Source organism: Panicum virgatum, chromosome 1K, assembly GCF_016808335.1.
Source record: "Panicum virgatum strain AP13 chromosome 1K, P.virgatum_v5, whole genome shotgun sequence".
Taxonomy (NCBI): Eukaryota; Viridiplantae; Streptophyta; class Magnoliopsida; order Poales; family Poaceae; genus Panicum; species Panicum virgatum.
In genome coordinates, this window is record NC_053136.1 from 42,907,015 (window position 1) to 42,927,723 (window position 20,709).

General features: G+C 50.4%; 2 protein-coding genes, 1 long non-coding RNA gene and 1 pseudogene across 3 annotated transcripts; 1 reads left to right on the forward strand and 3 right to left on the reverse strand.

Moving 5' to 3' along the window:
• Positions 1–5,676: 5,676 nt before the first annotated feature.
• LOC120657201 lies at positions 5,677–6,387 on the forward strand. The gene is made up of 2 exons (XR_005668105.1): positions 5,677–5,928; positions 6,036–6,387. It is a non-coding gene; the product is annotated as an uncharacterized LOC120657201 (long non-coding RNA).
• Positions 6,388–11,723: 5,336 nt separating this feature from the next.
• LOC120657206 (putative protein phosphatase 2C 23) lies at positions 11,724–12,680 on the reverse strand. The gene has a single exon (XM_039935479.1). The coding sequence runs from the start codon at positions 12,678–12,680 to the stop codon at positions 11,724–11,726; it is 957 nt and encodes a 318-aa protein (XP_039791413.1).
• Positions 12,681–14,465: 1,785 nt separating this feature from the next.
• On the reverse strand, positions 14,466–18,430 carry LOC120655530 (annotated as a pseudogene).
• Positions 18,431–19,210: 780 nt separating this feature from the next.
• LOC120655538 (putative protein phosphatase 2C 24) lies at positions 19,211–19,981 on the reverse strand. The gene has a single exon (XM_039933397.1). The coding sequence runs from the start codon at positions 19,979–19,981 to the stop codon at positions 19,211–19,213; it is 771 nt and encodes a 256-aa protein (XP_039789331.1).
• Positions 19,982–20,709: the final 728 nt, after the last annotated feature.

The following is a 20,709-nucleotide window of genomic DNA, read 5'->3' on the forward strand; positions in this document are numbered from 1 at the left end:
ATTTTTCTACGATTTTATATCGATTTTACAAGTTCGCTGTTTAATGCGTCCCGGGTGTCAGGACCTAAATATAATTTTTTTTACATTTAGGTCCTGTCGCCCAGCCAGATGGCGACAGGGGTATAGTTTTGAAATTTTTCGAAACCGCCATATATTTTTGAAATTTTATTTTTTTTAAATATAAAAATGAAAAAAATCCATGTGCCAGGGCACGACTGGCACGGTGCCGCGGCCCAACAAAGTGGGCATTCTCGCTCGGCCGGTTCGCCGGTGCCCAGTGGGCTGGTGTGGCGCACTGGCGCTTGTTGTCATGCACTTTTTTCTTTTTTATATTTTTTAAAAAATAAAAATTTAAAAATATATGTCCGTTTTGAAATATTTCAAAAATACCCCCGATCGCCCCCCATAGGGCGACAGGCCTTAAGTGTATTTTTTTCTTCAAATTCGCAATGAGGTCCCTGGGAAAAAAAGGCCCTGTCGCCCCCCCAACGGGCGACAGGGGCCTGTCGCCCACCCTTGGGGCGACAGGCCCTGTATATGCCGTCATTCCCTTTGTCATTTTAGCCTGCCATATGCCGCCATTTTCTTTGTCATTTGAGCCTAAAAATTCAGAAAAAAAGAGAGGGGTGAGAAGAAGAAAAACGGCAAAGCTCTGCCGAATTGCGTTCTTTTTGAAATGGTGGAAGATCACTGCTATTGGGTCACGTATGTCTGGGCAAAGAATGCCACATTTGGGAAACCCGTGATCGCCGTGCTGAGCAGTGGCAACCTGTGATCTCGTACTCGCAGCTAGATACACTATGGTTCCTATTTTGAGCTATTCGAGCGTGTAGTCGTCATCATCGTCGGCAGGATCTCGGCCGCTAACTCCTACCGCACCTAACTTGTCCTTCATTAAATCACGGGAAAAAATCGCAAGAACTTCCCTTATTTCACGAGCATTATGGAACCCACAAACATAATAAGTCCACATCAATAGTATGAATAGAAACAAATGACAAGTAAACTAGCACAATCATAAACATCGGATACAAATAAGCGGTCCACAGCTATCTCATTACAAATAAACATCAGAGATACAAACATCATATATATCTAACCACCCCTAGGTCGTCGGACCCTCTTAGCCCTCTGCTGGGCACGGACATGGCCCTCGGAGTAGGTGAGAACATCCGGAGACCTCACCTGTCGCTCAGGACGCGCAAGGGGCTGCGGTGTCTGCTGCTGAGAGATCCCAAGTGGTGCTCCTCCTAGCTGTGAATACCCCAAGACATCGGGGTCACCTTGCGCGGCAGGCTCTTCTGGACTCAAGCTGTCGAAGTCGTCTATGGTGAAGGTCTCGTTATCTGGTCGAAAGGAGGAAGAAGAAGGTCCGGCGTCCGCATGGGGGTAGAATCCTACGCAAAAAATGTGGATGTTAGCGTACGCTCGTATATTTTGTCATGACATGTAGAAACCGAAATACGAAACATAAACTAACATGTGTAGGCCGGTATCTGTGGCCCCGGTACCATCCCTGGATACGGTCCGCCAACTGGTGCTGTCCCTTTAAACATTCCAGTATGGCCGAATGCAATAGCTGGATCGTATCCTGTATGTGATATTAGTAAATATGTAAGAACACTTGATGTAATTTTAAAGAGATATGTACGTTACCTGCACTTGGGAAGAACTGCGACGTCGGCCCGTGCACGGTCGACGAACACGGGAACGACAACGAGGCCTGAGACGACCCGTGGTTGTCTTCGTACTGCACACGGCTTCCGAAGTTGTGCACTACCTGACGCAACTGATCATGCTGTCTCGACTATGTCTCTGTCTACTCAAACTGGGTCATTGGGGATCCGGCACGTACCCTCGTCAAGTAAGTCGAGCAGTTCGTCTCCATCATGTTGCAAAGGCGAAGCTGCATCAATTCAGTAAAGGTACAGTTACAAACACATCAATTATCTTATGAATATGATTATATATATATATATACGCAAATATGATCAAGGGACTCACCGCGCCAGCTAGTGACTCCACGTGGTGCCGGACATAGCCATCCTGAGGCCTTGCCTGGTGTGGCTGCGGGTGAGTGTCAACAAAAACCAGACGAGCCCGAGTCTAGGGTAAGTACCAGGTGAGGTAAGCCCTAAAGGAGCTATCTGTGTGTGGTCCTGTTGGATGGACCAAGTGCTCGTCTGCCTGTTCCCATTGGTCCACCCACGGCTGGATCTTGGTGAGCCAATCATCAGAGCACGGCAAGCCACTCCTAAACAACCTACAAAGTGGACCACGAAGAATCGTTAGATTCGACATGAATGTATGAGTCAAGTTCATTCATAATTACCTGTGGTCCTGGCGACTGACACGCTCCAACGCGGTGGGCACCGGAAACTCCTAGCGCTGCCCAAACTGTCTCCTGACTCTCCAGGGGCAAAATGCCTCAACCGCGATGTCATAAACCAGGACGGCGGAAGTATGCCACAGGCTCGCATTCACGGAGCAGTGCGAAGACAGGCCTGCTGGTGCACGGGTAGCCACAGCCTCTGGGCTGTAAGGCTCCCAGACAACGTCCTCGGGCGTCAGCATGTCGAGCTCTGAAACAAACTCAGGATATGTGCGTCTAACCTGCGCATGCGCCCAGGACCTCTGCATTCGGAATAAGTAACATTAAAAGTGCGCTAATGCATCATGTAATAATGAATAACAAAATTAGATGTATAAGAACGTACCTGACGCCAGATCCAGATAGTTCCCATAGTGGGCCTCTCGTCCTCCTCTTCGCCGTACATGCCCCCGTGGTAAGGCTCGTGGCTGACCATGGGCCAACCAACGGCTAGCCTCTCGTACGACCAAAGCTGTAGCAGTAGTGGGCACCCAGCCAAGATAGCGTTCCCATGTGTCTTCATGCAGTCGTCGCAGAGTCCACGGTAAGTGGCTGCAAGTACCGCCTCACCCCAGCTGTAGGGCGGTACGTCCTCGTCCCCATCCGTAATCTCCCGTGCATACGGAAGGAGAATCCTATCGACCGAGTTGCCATGAGTGTTGTTGAACATGATGTAACAAAACAACCAAAGTAGGTACGCCTCCAGCGATCTGGTCACACTGTACTCGTCTGCATCCGCAGCCAACAGGGCAGGCTGCATAAACAATTAAAATTAATGGTTTCAACTGTCAATGGAACATGTGAATTGCAACAATTAAATTTATATATGAAATGAATACGTACTGTAAACTGTAGGAACCAGGTCTTCGAAGGACCTGCTGCTCTCGGGTGCGGGTTGATCGGACCTGCTTCTTCCACGCGGTCAACTAGGGCAAAACGGGCCTCCAGCTCATCCTTCCACGAGGCCGCCACCACACGCGGACCTACAGCCTCCCCGACGATAGGGAGGCCGAGGAGGTAGGCCACGTCCTGCAGCGTAGGAGCCATCTCCCCACACGGGAGGTGGAACGTGTGTGTCTCCGGCCTCCATCTGTCAACGAGCGCCGTCAGGAGGGATCGGTCGAGCTGAATAGGACCAACCTCGATAAGACGGCTCGGAGTCAGTTGACCGGCCTCACGTAACCTGAAAATAAACAAAATTGTCGAAACAAAGAAATACCGACGAATACATAAGTGATAAACAATAATATTTCGTTACATACCGGTCACACCAATCGTGGTGTATAGAGATCGCCTCCCCGGGTGGACGAGGACGTAGCACCTCTAGGGCTCGGTGCTCAACAGCTGCAAAGTAAGACCTGTGGCTCAAGTCGATCACTGGGTCTAGCAAGGAGTCCATCTCCATACCTGCATTCAAAAATATATAAGAACACATAGGTAAATATATATTTCATACAAACTGGACACATAGGTACAATAATAGTTCATTACATACCTGTAATATTTCATTACTACAAATTACAAATAATGAAATACAATTGTGGATCATGACACCGAATGTCTTCCACGAGCAATTCTCGCCGATGCTCGTCTGAACGTAGGAGGTGCTCCATTTCTGGGATTTCCGGAAGGACCGACGTCAGCAGCATCGTGAATTGCATTCTGAGGACACTTCTTGTAGTTGTGACCCAATGCTCCACATTGGCTGCAACGCTTTTGTGCCTTGCTTGCTTCCGACTCGTCCATACCATTCCGAATACGACGTGTCTGACGGCGGCCTTTGCCTTTCTTAGTGGCTGGATCAGGAATAAACATCTTATTCTCATTATCCTGAGTGAAAGGCCCCACAATTCCAATCCCGTATACATCATGTCCCCAGGTGGATACAGCTGCTTCCTTGCTGAAGTACGGTGAAACAAATACTCCTGGCTGCAACGCAGACTCTGCACATGCCGCAATGAGATGGGAGCATGGCAAATGCAATAACTTAGGCTTCATGCAGGAGCAGAAGGCTTTGCCATCAACTGTAATCAAACTCTCCTGTACCACCCTATCTCTACGGATACCACGACCAGTTCTATCCTTGCATAGAACCTCAAATCTATGCTCCATTGTACCTGTCGATATGACGCGGTGCAGTTTGTCCTTTTCAATCTTCTCTTGCATATATTGTGTCACTCTTTTGCAAAACTGAATTTGGGGGTTGCTGATGTTTGTGCTTCCAGCCGTGTAACGCTCTCTGAAATACTTCATGCACCCATAAATGATGAACTCAACAATTCCCACAAGAGGAAAGGCACGACAAAAATGCATAATCATATTGAAACACTCTGCATGGTTCGTTGTCTGAATACCCCGGTCGCCCGAGGGGGGGGGGGCGACAGGCCCCCCTGTCGCCCGCGGGGGGGGGGGGGGGGCGACAGGCCCCCCTGCCACGCCCGTGGGCTGGGCCCAGCGGTCGCCCGATGGGGCGGCGACAGGCCCCCCCTGTCGCCCGTTGGGGGGCGACAGGGCCTTTTTTTCCCCAGGACCTCATTGCGAATTTGAAAAAAAAATTACACTTAAGGCCTGTCGCCCTATGGGGGGGCGACCGGGGGTATTTTTGAAATATTTCAAAACGGACATATATTTTTGAAATTTTTATTTTTTAAAAATATAAAAAAGAAAAAAGCGCTGTTGTCATGGCCCCTGGCAGCTAAATCAACTGGCTGGCACCTCCGCCCGTGGCATGAGCCCGTGGAGTCAACCAGGACAAGGGCAATTCGAGATGGGCTATTGACCGTTTGATTCACATCCAACGGTTCCTATTCCTCGCGAAGAAAAACTCAAGAAGTCAGGGTACAATAGCATGTTCTTTTTTCATTTAGATCTGCCCATTTTAGCCTGTTGCTTCATTAGAAATCACAAAACACCCACGCACACAAAAAGAAGTTGTATTTTCGTTTTGAACCGACAGGAATCATCGCTTTTCGCAACAAAAAAAAATAGAGAGACAGGAATCATCGCTAGCGCCGTTACATTACACCTGATCGTGTTCCTGGCCCGACGGATCATGTTTTTAAGGTAAGGTGAGAGAAGCGTGGCATGTGCGCGAACAAAGGAATCATGGCCCGAGCAATCAGCGGACGTGATTAGCGTGTGCGAGCCAAATAGGCCGGTGCAAAACTCCAAACGCCGAGCCAGTATCCAACGCTGCTCATATCGGTGGTTCCAGCCTTCCAGGATCACACTCCACGGTCCACAGCCTCGCAAATCCTTCTTTACACACGGCTACAGCAATCCGGCCCATGTGCTCGCCAATTTATTCGCCGCATTCCATCCAGTCTAGCTTTGCTTGTTCTATAAATAAATTCAGAATAGTCCTCTACTCCTCTCATCGGCTGCTGCGCTTTGCGGTCAGTGTTCTTCGCCTTCACAACCTCTCTCTCTGTTTCTTCCGGGGCTCCACCGCTCCCCGGCACCGGCAGGCGCAAGAAACCAGTAGTGGCCATGGATCCCCCGTCCGCTCAGGTGATGTCGGCGACCGACGACTTCCAGGACAAGACCATCGACGAGTGGTAAGGGGTTGCGCTGCCGCTGCTCACTCAAACCCGTGCCCGTCTTCTTCGCGCCCATCCTTTCTCTGTTTTTCTCCCTGACCGTCCGCCGTGTGCTCGGGCTGCAGCTGCTCGTGCTGCTACGACTGCTGCTCCAGCATCCTCGACTTCCTGTGCTGCTCGTCCTGATCGGCCGGTGCGGCCTCCTCCCCGGCCCTGAGGAACTTCTCGAGGAAGCAGAGGCTCGGCCTCGGAGTGCTCGCTAGTCTTGGGTTCTAGATGTCCTGGAGTTCTTAGATTCTTTAGGTCCTGCGGTGATGATACATGTAAGCTCGACTCTGTTCATTGATGATACTTGTAAGCTCGACTCTGTTCATCAATCGTCAGTAAGGAAGCCTGGATCGATTTCCTTTCTAGAAATTTTACTGTGCGTGTTTGCAGATAGATTAGCTATTTGGAATGGCTGTTTATCTGGAGAAATTTGGATTTTTGATACTGCTCGTGCGCCGCATTTCATGTCTTCGAGAGCCCAGAAGTGCAGCTTGCAAGTTATGCGCCGAATTCGTAGCAGTTCGTCCTGCTTTTTCTTGCGCACGGAACGCTGAACCAAAAGTCCATGAGGTCATGTGAATGTGATGTGTGATGGTCAATATGGTAATCCTGCATTCTGGTGTTTGGCAGTTTGCAATCGTGAGGTGGAAAGCTGAACTGGACCACGCCCCTCCTTTTCCGTTCGCCATTTTCAGTTTTGCTGGGACGTCGACTGCAGGGCGACAACGTGACCTTTAAAGACAGCTCATTTAGCTGCATTTTTCTGTTACTAGTTGTGATGATGATGATGATGATAGCAATTTGAATTTTGTATTTTTATTATTATAACACTAATGACATGATACCAGGCAGCAGTGTTTTTCTCTCACACCGAATCAGCACCGAGTCGGTAGTATTTTTTTCTCACAATACATCGGCACCAGCCATCAGACACAACTAGCCGAATAGAGTATTTGCAATAGGATTATCACTTCATCAGCTATCCTACATAACAATGGACTATTGTAGCTGCAACGGCTACTTTTCCTATTTTTTCTCCAACGCTGAGCTTGATCGAAGACAACAAAATTTGCCCTCACATCGTTCCGATCACACGACGCTGACGGGACAACGAACGCCCGGGTTGTCCGAATGCCCGTCCGGCGACCACCTGACCACAACGTCGCCGGCCCTCGTGCCCGTCGTCCCCACGTCCGCGCAGATGACGTCGTCGCTGTTCTCGTTGGCGGCGAGCGGTAACGGACCTCGGTGAAGCAGTGCGCTGCGGCGCTGCGGCTTTGAGAGGCGAGATCCTGCCGCCCCGCCGCCCCGGAGCACGGAGAAGCCGCTGTCGCCGATGCGCACCCACTTCGGGGCCTTGCCGGCAAGCGAGAGCGCAAAAGTTCTTGTACGCATAGGGGCAGACGAGCGGCGCGCCAGACTCCGCGGCGGCTGAAGCTTGGGTGTCTCCTTTTGGTATCCTCTTCTGTGTCTCTGCACACGTGTCAGTCATCTATTCGTTCCTTTTAAGAGATGGGCCAACACTTATCTCTCCGTCTCGCACGTACGAGACAACACAGCGTCCAAACGGAGCCCCACTAGTCCAGCGACGGCCATCGAACGCACGGCCAGCGGCGGCCATCGAGCGGGCCAGCGGCGTGAGCGCGCACGGCCAGCAGAGCAAGCGCCTGCAACGGCGACACGGACGAGCACGATGCCAACCGGCGAGCGCGCGCAGCAGAGCGGCAGCACCTCCGGCAAACGCATTCGGCGACTCCGGTGAGCGAACGCGGCGACTCCAGCGAGCGGCCTGCACGCTAGCGCGCGGAGCAAGCGGCGGCGCGGACAAGCACGGTGGTGGCCGGCGAGCGCGCGGGCAGTAGAGTGAGCACGCGCAGCCGCGGCGCCTTCGGCGAACACACGCGGCGGCTCCGGCGAGCGGCGTGTGACAGACCCGCCGAGTTAAACCGCGTAATTAAGCGTAATTGCCATCATTTAAACACATCAGGTGTATTAGCTTAATTAAGTGTAACTTGACAGGCTGTTTCCAACCCACAGGCCGATCCGAACACACCAGAAATCTCGCACGACGGCGAGCGCAGAAGGTACCAGCATGATAAAATCTTACTAAAATTTCAAATAATATTAAGACTTTTACAAAATAGCTTTATATATAAAATTTACAAAAGAGAAGATAGCAGCAGAAAGAGAATCTAACTTACAGAGCATTTTTACTAGAGAATAATTAAAACAAACTAAATAAGTCGAGAACTACCGAGACGTGAAGACAAGGCGCCACATCAAGCCCATCGATGTGAAACCTAGTTAGCTCCTATACCTGAAATAGGGTAAACAACAAACCCTGAGCAACTAATACTCAGCAAGACTTACTCGACCAGTGGGTATAACTTAGCCCACATACCTAGACATGCAAGACATTTGGCTAGTGTTTATTTTGCAAAAAAGCGACTAAAGTAATTCCTTACTTTCATTATTTTAGCCCCAGATTCTATATAATTTAACTCTAATATAATATTTGCAGGAACCAACTATAACAAATATGGTGGTGCAATCAATAATAATTCAGTGTGTTCAACATTATATATATATATATATATATATATATATATATATATATATATACTCATCATCCCATCATAAACACTACGATGCGACGCAGTGATCAAGATGCTCATATCCGAGAGTGACTGACGGCGAATCGATTCGATTTAACCTTACAAGGTGGACCTAACCAACACGACACGTGCACCCCGAAAAAAGCACATGACAACTGTTCGCGAGTTCACTACCGACTATTTGAACTATGGTCGCACTCTCCCGAGGGTCAACCCCCAACCCGACACCGCAAGCAAATTTCCATACCTATATATCATCATTAATTCCCGTCCGGTCTCAAATTTCCATGCATTCTATATCAATTTCAGCAGCTCATGCATTGGAATATAAGTATATCTCAAATCTCGCGAGTAACCGGAAATTACTCGACTTCTAAATATCATATATCTCGCGAGTAACAAGAAATCACTCGACTTCTACCGAGAACATTTAAGCATAGCATTTCTATCGTCCTATACATACTAATATAACTCAAGAAAACCTAGGGATCATGCAACTAGGGTTCCAAATAATTCCTAAACCTAATGCACAAGTAATAGAGACATATATAGGTGACATAATTTAAAATAATAGGACATGCACCGGGGCTTGCCTGAGGGTAACACTAAGTTAGTGTTAATTCTAGCAAGTCCTTGGGCCCTTCCGACCATTGGGCCGGGTCTTCACGAATTCCCTCTTAATCCTTCTTCTCCGATCCGAAACTTCACGATCCATTCGTAGACGTCATTCTCGCTTCATAGACGTCATTCTCGCTTCATAGACGTCATTCTCGCTACGAGCTCTACATGTATGCATATGATATGCCAATTAAATGCACATGAAAATAAGTAACGCAAATACCATTTTACAAGCACAAAGTAACTATTGATCGAGTATAAGCATTATAATTTTACACACAATTACGCCTGTCAGCCCTAATGCTACCGGTCAGACCAGTATCCCTGACCGGTCAGACCAGTCCTAAATTGATATTGGCTACCCTACCGGTCAGACCGGTTCCTCCAACCGGTCAGACCGGTCCTAACCGAGGCATGCTCTAAGTTTTCACATTGCAAGCTACAACTACATATGCAGAGGTTAACTAAATCTTACACAAGTCTAAACAAAGTTATCCAAACTGGTTTTATATTTTTAGCAAATTCCCAACTCTGTTTATGCAATTAATGAGTTATAGAAGCATTTATGTAGCATAATTAAAACTGTACATAAAAAGTTGTCAAATAATACATTTCATGGTTCTATTATATAGAGCATGAAAATACAAAGCTAACAAAATTAGTTTTGCATTTTTTTATTTTTCTGCAATTTTCTACGTATTTTACAAGTACTGTTGTACAATGTTTATAGGAAGTTCCGACCCAATCGAAGGAAGTTCCGATAACCGCCGGAAGTTTCAGGTAAGTTCCGATAAAGGGTGCTCGGTTCACCCAAATTAATTCATAGGAAGTTCCGACAAAAGTGTATGATGTTCCGATAAGTACATTTTCAGCCAAAATAGAAATCGCCCAAAGACAAAAATCCTCTTCAGGGAAAAACTAACCCACCAAAATCAAAACCCTTTTAGATGCTAGTTAAGGGGTGCATACAGAGATGATTGACCAAAAGAAATCACTTAGGACCTCCTAGAAAGATAGATCGAGCCGGCACAAGTTGGAGTACCTTGAACGAGTTTTTTCCCGCGCGAAGAACTTGAAATCCAAAGCTCCCCGGGGAGGAGCATGTGGAGGAGAAGGTGCTCCACGCCATCTTGAAGTCTCCTTGGCCTTGAGATGGATTTGGGATGAGGGGTTTGCACTCTAGGGCATTAGAGAGAGAGGGAGCTCATGAGGGAGAGGGAGAGCTCATGAGGGAGCGAGTGAGAGGTAGAGAGTGCACGTGAGGGAGGGTGAGCTGTGCGGGAGTGAGCGAGTGAGCGAGTGAGCTGTGAGAGAGAGACATTAGTTTATAGGCTTGTGAGGTTCCTATAATATAGGACATTCGGATCAACCGGTCGAACCGATCGGCTAGACTGGTCGGACCGGTCCGGACCGATACAAATTCAATTTTTAGTAATATTTGTCCAAATTTTTGTGAACTCAAATGGTTATTATCTGGGAATGGAAACAAAATTTTTAACCATTCTTAAGCTCATCCTTTCATGTGTTTAGATGTTCAACTAGAACTTCCATTCGACTTCTTGTTCAACTATCCAAATTGTGTTATTTGGTATTCACAACTCTATTTTTGGTTTGAATTTAACTCTCTCCATGTTTACGTATTTCAATATTATTTGATTTCCTAAATGGCTCAACCCCTATTGGAAAACATTTTAAAGCAAATTTCTCATCGCCCACACGAAAATGCTAGAAAACTTTATATTGCGATTTTATTCGTGCAGGTTTAACGCTAATGACCTTATTAGTCCCGTGATTAAATCTTAATTCCAAATGATTAACACATGGGGTATTACACGGCGGGCACGCGACCGCACGGTGCAAGCAGGTGAGCGCGGAAGAGCGTACGCGGCGGCTCCGGTGGGCTGCACGCGAGCGCATGTTATGGCCGAGCATCGACGACGAGCTCTTGCTGTCCTTTATTTAATTCAAAACTAACGAGTCGTGGGAGACGGAGGAGACGGACGGTTCTCGGTTCTGTATTCTATGAGCCGCGGCACAGACGGAGAGATAATTGTTGGCCCATCTCTATAAGAAAACGAATAGATGATTGACATGTGTGTGGAGACACGGAAGGGGACACCAAAAGGAGATACCTAAGCTTCAGCCGCCGCGGGAGAAGGCGTCGGCGTCCACGCCGCGCAACATGTACGGGCTGACTCGTCCGCCACGTCGAAGACGCCTGTGCGAACCGAACAGTTCCTAAGCTTTCGCGTCCGCACCTTCTATTTCCTCCGTTTCAGATTCTAAATTATTTTAATAAATTTAGATATTTAAATTTTACTACGCATAGATAGTGTATATCTAGATGCATATTAAAAGTTATCTAAAATATATATATCTAGATTTAATAAATGGACCTATAATTTAAAACAAATAAGATAGTGAACTAGCAGCCAATGCCTTGCTCTGAAGAAATAAAGGTTTTTATTCCCGCTGTCATGTGAGCAGCCAATCTATGAGCTAATTGTTCAAACAAATGCCATCCTTAATAAATCATGAATTCTTGGGGACAATGTACGCGACGATGACCGTTATGTCGTCCTTCTTCCCACCGTAATAACTTCGCTCCCCGTATGCCTTCCGGTATGCGAGACTGAACGGCGATAGCGCCAGCTTGCTTTTCGACACGTCGTACGCAATGGCCGCGATGATGTCCGCCATGTTCTTGGGCGAGAAGCCCAGCTCGGTGCCCATCTGCACGGCGCGCGCGAGCTGGTCGTCGCGCACGTTGTCGAACAGCCCGTCCGTCCCGGCCACCACGACGTCGCCGTCCTCCACCGGCATGCCGCCGACCTCCGCCTCGTCGAGGCTGTCTCCGCGGTCGTCGGCGTTCAGCTGGTACGGGCAGTTGAAGCGGCGCTGCTGCGCCGCCGAGCGGTGCACGATCCTGCCGCCGCGGAGCACGGCGAAGGCGCTGTCGCCGATGTACGCCCACCTGAGAGTCGAGCGGTGGAGCGACAGAACGACGGCCGTGGACGCCCCCGGCGTGCCTCTGATGACCATCGACTCGTACGCCCTCTCCAGCACGCCCTCCGGGCGGAGGCGGCGGACCTTGCCGGGCCTGGCCGCCAGCTCCACCTTCGCCAGAGCGCTCGCCATGAGCTGCCGTGCGAAGGCGCCGGCGTCCACGCCGCGGCGACGGTACCCGCCGACCCCGTCCGCGACACCGATGAAGCCGGCCTCGGCGTGCCCGAAGTGCGCGTCCTCGCCGTGCCGCGGCAGGACGCATGCCGCCCAGTCCATGTGCAGGGCGCACGGCCGCGCGCCGGGACGCTCCGCGCGGCGTCCATGGCCAGCGTCACCGTCCTCCCGCGCCGACGGCGCGTGTTCGGTTCCCAGCGTTTGCAACGCACGGGTGACGAACGTGGAAACCCTTACCTCCGGGGTCCTTTTGTTGATCTCGCTTAGCGTTCCCTGGATCGGCTCCAAGGTCTCCAGTGCTCTCGTCATCTTGGTCGCCTTACCTTATGTTTTGATTCGTTTGAGATACGCCTAGCAATATATGCTGCCTGCGTGCATAAAACAATTTTCCCAGCGGGCGTTCGATTTCTAGTCAAATTGGATTGGGCCTAGAGCCCTAGATATCTTCAAAAATAAAACCGATTTCTAGTCAGGTTCGGATTGGACCAAGATACCTTCAAAAATTAACTGCGTTATTATCTGCATTTCGAACGAGCTGAGAGCTGGGTGGCTAGCTCTGGCGGTGTCCAGGCAGCCCACGACCACGGTTCGATCCCCGTCGGGGATGCTTCTGCTGTGGCATCGGAGATTTATCCCCTGAGGGGTGCTGGAGCTTGTGTGTCGGGTGTGGGTATGTGTGCGTGTGTAAGCTCTAGCAGGCGGCGGGTCCTCGGACTTCCCGGCAGTCCATCTGCGTTGAGCGCGCGGTCAGTGTGGGTGCCCAACTGAGTTTTTATATGATTCCCTAGTGTTCGTGCTTTCAAAAAAAAGTGCACGCAGAGTTCTTATATTTTTCGAAAATAAACTGCTCTTGCGCGTCCGATTCTGTTCGAGAAGCTTTCCAATGAAGGAAAATACGCGCTACTGGTCGCGAGAATGGTGGAGTGCGCGACCTGCGCGCTTGCGCGGCCTGGCCCGTCTAACATGTCTCGTTTTTTTACATGTGTTGGACCACACCACATGGGTTGCTTTTGCTAATGCGTGTCATGGCCCATGGGCCACAACCTGAGCAGGTCAAATTTTGGCACAACACGATCACATGTATTGAATATTTGGATCAAGAGAGAGTCTGCTTAGAAAATATGGACAACATGTGAGGCTTTTTAACTAACGAACGATGGGTTAAAATGGTAAGATTATAGGAATATATTGTATATTCTAGCATATAAGAGTACTTCTTTACTAATCCATCTACTAATATTCTTGCGATAAATACAATAAAATAAGCTCCAAATACATGTGTTTGAACGTTACTTTTTTTTAAAAAAATATATAACTTGATATGGAAGTTTTTAAATACGATGGTACATAGGATATAAAAGCATAAATTGATATATGGTATCTATAAAAGTCAAGGCATAATCTCTACGTAAGTTGTGACTTGACATACATATAAATTGACACACAGTTTGTACATAAATTGCCCAAATACCATTATATATAAGTTAAGAAAACTGCTATTTTGTGAGCTGTCTCTTTAAAAAGTACTACACCTAACCTAGGTAACTTATACAGTGCCAAAACACATAAGTTTATACACTGTCTCTGCACAAGTTGATACACATAATTTGACATCTAACATATACATAAATTGTTACATGATCTATATAAGTTGTTACAATATAATGCACAACTTGATAGTACAAATAAAATAGCCTCAAAATATATGTAAATTGGATCTTGTTTCTTAGGCCTCGCTTTAAGAAACACAACACTGAATAAAATTTGAACCCCGTATGCGAGAGATATTATCATTTAAAGAGAATAGAGAAGCAAGTATAAATAAATAAGGAGTGCTGATGTCACCACATGCTTTCCACCTCTCATCCCGTGAGTGTCCGCAAGGCTGCATCGCTTCACTGATTAGTTTGCTTATTATGCATAGCGCTTATGTAGGATTGCAAGACGGAATGGGTCGCGCCGATTTGATTTAGTGCGACGGGTCGCGCCTTAACCCAGTCATTCCATGAATGTAATTTGGGATGTGCTAGTTCGTACTGCTAAAAAATGGACAGCTGCCAGCAGGTATACATCAGTTCGTCTACACATCACAGATCAGATCGTCGAGACAATGAACGCGACGACGACGGTGATGTCGTCAACTTTCCCGCCGTAGAATCGCTCCGCGCCTCTCTCGTCGTTCCTCCCGCTCTCGGTACTGGACGGCGACGTGGACGGGGAGTGTGCCAGCCACCCGAACGACATCTCGCAGGCAGTGCCGGCGATGTCCGCCATGCTCTGCGGCGACAGGCCCAGCTCCGTGCCCCTCCGCACGAGCTGCTCGAGCTCCACGTCGAGCACGTTGTCGAACAGCCCGTCCGTCCCGATCACCACGACGTCGCCGGCCACCACTGTCACAGCCCTGAAAAAAAAAGAAAAGAAAATGAAAATTCCCCGCCGGGCCCACCTGTCAGCCCCTCCATCCTCTCCTTCCCCTGTTCTGCTCGGCGCCGCGGCACGCGTCGCCGCCGCCGGCAAACCTCGTTCCACGCGTCATCGATCCTCGATCCGCGTGCGTCCTTATCCGCGCGGCCGCCCGCTCCCTCTCCCCTCAAACCCTAGCGCCCCCCCCAAGGCCGCCCCGAGCTTCGCCGCCGCCGCGATTCGTCGCCGCCGGTGAGATCCTCACCGATCTAGTGCGCGCGCCACCTACTCCGCCCCATCCTCGACCGATTCCGCCCCCAACCCGACCTCCTCCCTCGCCGCATCGGGCCGCCGCCGCTCGCCTTGGTCCGCCGCCGCCCTACGCCGCCGGGACGCCCCTCCGCCGCCGCTCCTCGCCTGCATCACCGCCGGTGAGGCTCGCCGCCGCCTCCTCTTTCCCGTGCGCGTGGCTTGCCTTGACCCGGCGGGTGGGTCGCTGGCCCGTGGGACCCACCTGTCGGCCTCTGGCTGACGGGTGTGGCCTGATCCGGGTGTACCTAGCAAATTAGCTAGGGTTCCTTTAGGTTTTATATTCCTGCAAACTTGTAAAATCCTTAGAAATTCGTGTATAGCTCCAAAAATTGTGAGACTTAGTTTGTTAGATTCCTCTAGCTGAGATCTGCTTAGGAAAAATATTGTTTTGCATGTTCCTTTGTTGTAGATTTATCTATAGTTTTATCTTGCAAAAGTGAGTTTAATGCTTGGTTATTTGTTTACTGCTAGAAAAATGCCAAACCAAATTTTGTTAGACTCCTTGTGAGGTGTAGTTTTCAGTGGTGCAGCTTGTTCACTTGATTCCTTGCTGTTGGTTAGGGTTTCATTTCGTTTTCGTGCTTGCTGTCCAAAATGTGGTTTAATATAGAACTTCTTGCTGGAAAGTGATAAAATGGCAAAACCAGTTTTGTGAGCCTTGTGTTCCTTCCTAGTTTTCTTAATAATTTTCTTGGATTTGTTTAGTTTAGTTTGTATTCCTTTCCTGTTTTATCTTGTTTTGATTAGCTGAAAATTGTTCTATTTATGATTAATTCTAGGAAAATGCTTTTGCTGCAAAATCAATTTTCATGAGTCCCTTGTATCATCTTCTGCATGTTTATTTTGTTTCATGATTAATGCTTGTTGTTAAGTTCGTTTCTTAATTCGTGCATCGCATTCATGCATTTTAGTGACCGAACCGTCGGAGAACGAACCCGTGGAACCCGCCGAGTCCGTGGAGGCTGAACCCGGAGCCCCGTTCGTGGTCGAGTCGGAAGTTAACCCAGGCAAGCAGCTAAGCATGAATCCTTGCTCCTTTTAATCCGACTTAACTAGATATCTCACCGGGTAATGTGGGGTTATATATAGTATGTATGTATTGCATTTTTATACCTGAATTGTTAACTATGTCCTTGTCACTTGTTAGTCAGTAATAACTTAATCTGACTAGATGCTTAGCTCGGCTTAGAGTACTTCTTTTGCTCGCTAGACAGGAATAGTCTGGAGGATTACACTTACTGGTTACCCTTGATCGCACTGGTTTGGTTTAGTGATATGGGTTTGGTAGTATCGAGATTCGAGCGGAATAGTAGGGCCTAGAGAATGAAGTCACATGGGCATAGTCCGCTTGGATCGATTAAGGACCGAGTTGATGCCATCGGCCTTGAGCACCTTTCCGTGCTACCACATATCCAATATAATGGAACGGATGAGCCAAATACCTTCTTTGACTTGATCATTGGGGCCCGGTCCCAGATGCGTGGCCATCGGGCTATGCAGGGAGGTTTAGTGTGTCCCCGGGTGGAACTATGTGTAGGAAAGTTTAGAGAAGTCTCCGGTGGAACTAAATCTCCACGCGCAAGCTGGGCGTACCCTCAACGGTTAAGCCTTGTTGGGAACGGTTGACGTGAGTACCCCCTTGCCCGGCGTAATCGGTTGGGTGAGTCGTATGGTCCTCGCGTCGTGTGGGTAAAGTAGTACACCCTTGCAAGGTTATAATCAATTCGAATTGCCGCGCTCTCGGATATGAGCAAGCTCTTGGTTCGTCGAATTCTTCATAGAGAGTTTCGGTATTGTTGGCTTTGGTTTCATGTCATGTTGAGGATCTGTTATGTATATTGTGTTACTCTCTTAATCCACTAAAATTCTGGGGGTTGGGCAAGATTAATTAAGTTTGCTAGGTGATAGTCTAGGCAGCTTATGCTTATGCAATAAGTACTTGAACTTAAAGCTTTTCCTTGAGCCTTTGCATGATCCTTGTTTATTTAATCGCGTAAGTCTTGCGGAGTACCTTTTGTACTCAGGGTGCTTTCTAAATCTAGTTGCAGGTGAGCCAGAAGTGGTGTTCGGCCATTTCTACCCCGCTGATCCTAATGCGGGGGAAGAGTAGGCTGTTGCTGCTGTGGTGATGTCCTTGAGCAAGGCATTATCATCTTAAGTAAGTTTTATCGTAGCTGAGCTTCGGGAGAGCATGTATTTTCAATAAGCTCTAAATCTCTGTTTAATATGACTCGCGTGAGCCCAAGGCTTGTAAAGTGAAACTTGAAACCCACCTATATTGAACTTGTAATATTAAGTCTCGAACTCTGGTTTTATATAACTGCTCTTTGTGGATTGTTGGCTATGTATTCGATTGTATACGGTATGTGCATATGCTGATTCTGGGCGTATGTTGGAGCACATACCGAGACTACCGGATTTGGTATTATTTTGAATGAATGACGTGTCGGTTATTCGTGTATCTAGATGTGGGATAACACGTGACACGCTCTACGGCAAGCACGTGTTAACTCTCATTTGGGTGATAATGACCGACGGTTCATTTAAAATAGTAGGACGGTTCTCACAACCACCGGCACGCCGCCCACCTCCGCGTCGGCGACGCGGTCGCCGCCCGTGGCGCTGAGCTGCTAAGGGCAGTTGAAGCGGTGCTGCTGCGGCGTCGAGCGGCGCACGATCCTGTCGCCGCGGAGCACGGCGAGGGCGCTGTCGCCGACGCACGCCCATCTGAGAGCCGCCCCGTCGAGGGACACGATGGCGACCGTCGGGCGCGCGCGAGCGCGCCGCCGCCTCGTGCGCGCCCCGCAGCAGAGCGTAGGGGCACACAGGCGCGCCGCCCCCCGCCTCGCCCCCGCGAACGCGTTCGTGATCAGCGCGCGCGCGAACGCGCCGGCGTCCACGCCTCTCCTGCGGTACGCGCTGACGCCGTCCGCCACGCCGGCGACCCCTGCACCGACCCCTGCCCCGGGGTGGCAGAAGAAGGCGTCCTCGTCGTGGTCAGGGATGTAGCGGGACGCCATGTCCATCCGCAGCGGTCGCGCCCGCGTGACCGCGCCGTCGAGCTCCCGGGGGATGTCGCCGCCGCCGTCCTTCAGCAGCGCGGGCGCCGGCGCGCCGGCGAGTTCTTCCGTGGAGCTGCCGTCGTCTCGGTGACACGGGAGGGGTTCGAGGCGGAGGGCGCTGCGGACTCGTTCGTCGACCTTGCTCAGCGTGCGCCGGACCCGCTGCAGCAGCTCGACGACCGGCTTCTTCGACATCTCCACGACTGGCGTCTTGCTGATCCTGGCGACCCTCTCGTCCGCCATGATCAGGGCCTGCCGCATCCTCCGCTCCAGCCTCTCCATGATCGGCATTCTCCAAGCTCAGCGCTCGTGACGGTGGTTCACTGGACAAATGTTCTGCTCACTGTCTATTTCTCGAGGGCGTCTCGCCCGATCGCGTTGCAGCCTCCCTAGGACACGACAGAATCTGGGGCCCATGACGACACCGTCACAAGGGCGTGCGGCGCCGTGCAGCAGAAAGGAAGCACGCGAGAGCTTGCGGCGGAGCTTGATCAGGCAACCGGAGCACTAGATGCTGGACAGAGGGTTGAACAAAGTCAAGCTGCTTCAACACGAAGGATTTCCCTGAAAGACTCCAGTTGTAGGCCTACTACGGCGCTGGCACGTACACAACCGGCCAGCTGGAGGCTTACTCTCTGAGTGCTACACTGCTACTAGCCAGTTCTCATGTGCCGCGGTCGAAGGAAACTTCGGGGCTACTCCTTTGCATGCTCTTGCACCTTGTGGGTTTGTGGCGAAGAGCGCGTGAGTTCTGGTTCTGCTGCACGGCTCCACATGGGTGGATCGACCGCTTGCGTGTTTTTGAAATTGATTTGCCGATCCGCTCACTCTAGTGTATGTGTTAGACGACCATTCCGTGAGGAACCAATTGATTGCTCAAATCGAACACCCGTATCATATTTGCCTGCTAGTATTTCCTCTCTACCCAGTACATACAAAAGCTAGCGATCGAATAGTAGTGGTTCAACACGTATCGAATTTCAGGCCCTCCACAGCTAGCTTTCTTCAGTGCTTGTGCCTAACCTACTGTTGACACACACTTGTGAGCTTTTGATCTCGAGATCAGACGTAGTGTGATGCTCCTACAATGTACGCGACGACAACAGTGATGTCGTCCGGCTTGCCGCAGGCGGGGAAAGCCTCCCCTCTATCGCTCCGGGCCAAGACGCTGAACGGCGTGTCCCTGTCGGCGCACCTAGCCGCCTCGAAGGCGAAGCCCGCCATGACTTCGGCGAGGTGCCTGGGCGAGAACCCGAGCGCCGTGCCCAAGCGCACGATCCGCTCGAGCTCGTCGTCGGTCACGTTGTCGAACAGCCCGTCGGTGCCCACCACCACGACGTCGCCTTCCTTCGCGGGGACCTCGCCGACCGCCGCCGCGTCGGCGACTCGGATGCCGTCCGGACTGGAGCTGAGCTGGTACGGGCAGTTGAAGTGGTGCTGCTGCGCCCGCGAGCGGCGCAGGATCCTGCCGCCGCGGAACACCGCGAAGCCGCTGTCGCCGACGGAGGCCCACCTGAGGGTCCTGCCGGCGAGGGAGACGATGACCGCCGTGGACGCCGCGGCCGTCGCCTGGTGCGCCCGCTCCAACAGCGTGCGGGGGCAGACGTGCGTGCCGGGCGCGGCGGTCACCACCTCCATGTAGGCGTTGTTCATGAGCCCGCGCGCGAACGCGGAGGCGTCGACGCGGTCGCGGTACCCGCCGACGCCATCCGCCACGCCGACGACGCCGGCCTCGGCGTGCCCGAAATGCGCATCCTCGTCGTGATCCCTAATGTAGCACGACTCGAACACCATCCTCAGGCCTCCCGGCGCCACCGGCTCGTCGCAGTCCATGGGTTCGCTGGCACCGTCGTCGCGCGGCGGGAGCAGGACGGCGGCGAAGTTCGCGACCTCGTCGTGCTGGCCGGGCGCCGGTGGGGGCGCTGGCAGAGGCCGAACGCGACGCGGAGGGCGTCGGGGATCCGCCTGTCGGTCTCGATCAGGGTCCGCACCATGTGCTTCTGCATCTTTGATTTGGGCTTTGTGTTTCTCTGCTCTCTGGCTAGGCTCTAATGATGATCGAACGTGCAGGGGGACTCGGTGCATGCGGCTACACGCGATCTATGAGGCAGGAATCAAGATTGGCCTCGGGTCATCGTCGCCTAGTTTTATAGGGCACCGGACCGATTCCCACTCGTGCTACTACTTCCGATTTTTTTTTCTTTTCTATTACGATTCGGACTCTTTGTGCGAGGATAATACGATTCGGATTCTGTTCGTTGAAAGAACAGCCGAGCCGGTTTCGGGTTAGGAAACAGTTTTGGGTTTTGAACTGTGTGGATATTTCGTTCAATCCAATTGGGTCTAAAGTCCCATAATTTCTTATTCGCTTCACAAGACGATCAAGTCCTACTTGTAGGGCAAAGGGATTGTTATTTTACAGTAAACAATAACGCAGTTTCACAATGATATACACAACCCATTGTTTGATTATTATTTTCCAAGGAAGTGCTTGAGCACATGTTTCATTAAGAGGAAGGTCAATGTGCAATTCTTACATTTTACGTGAATTTATTTTAGAA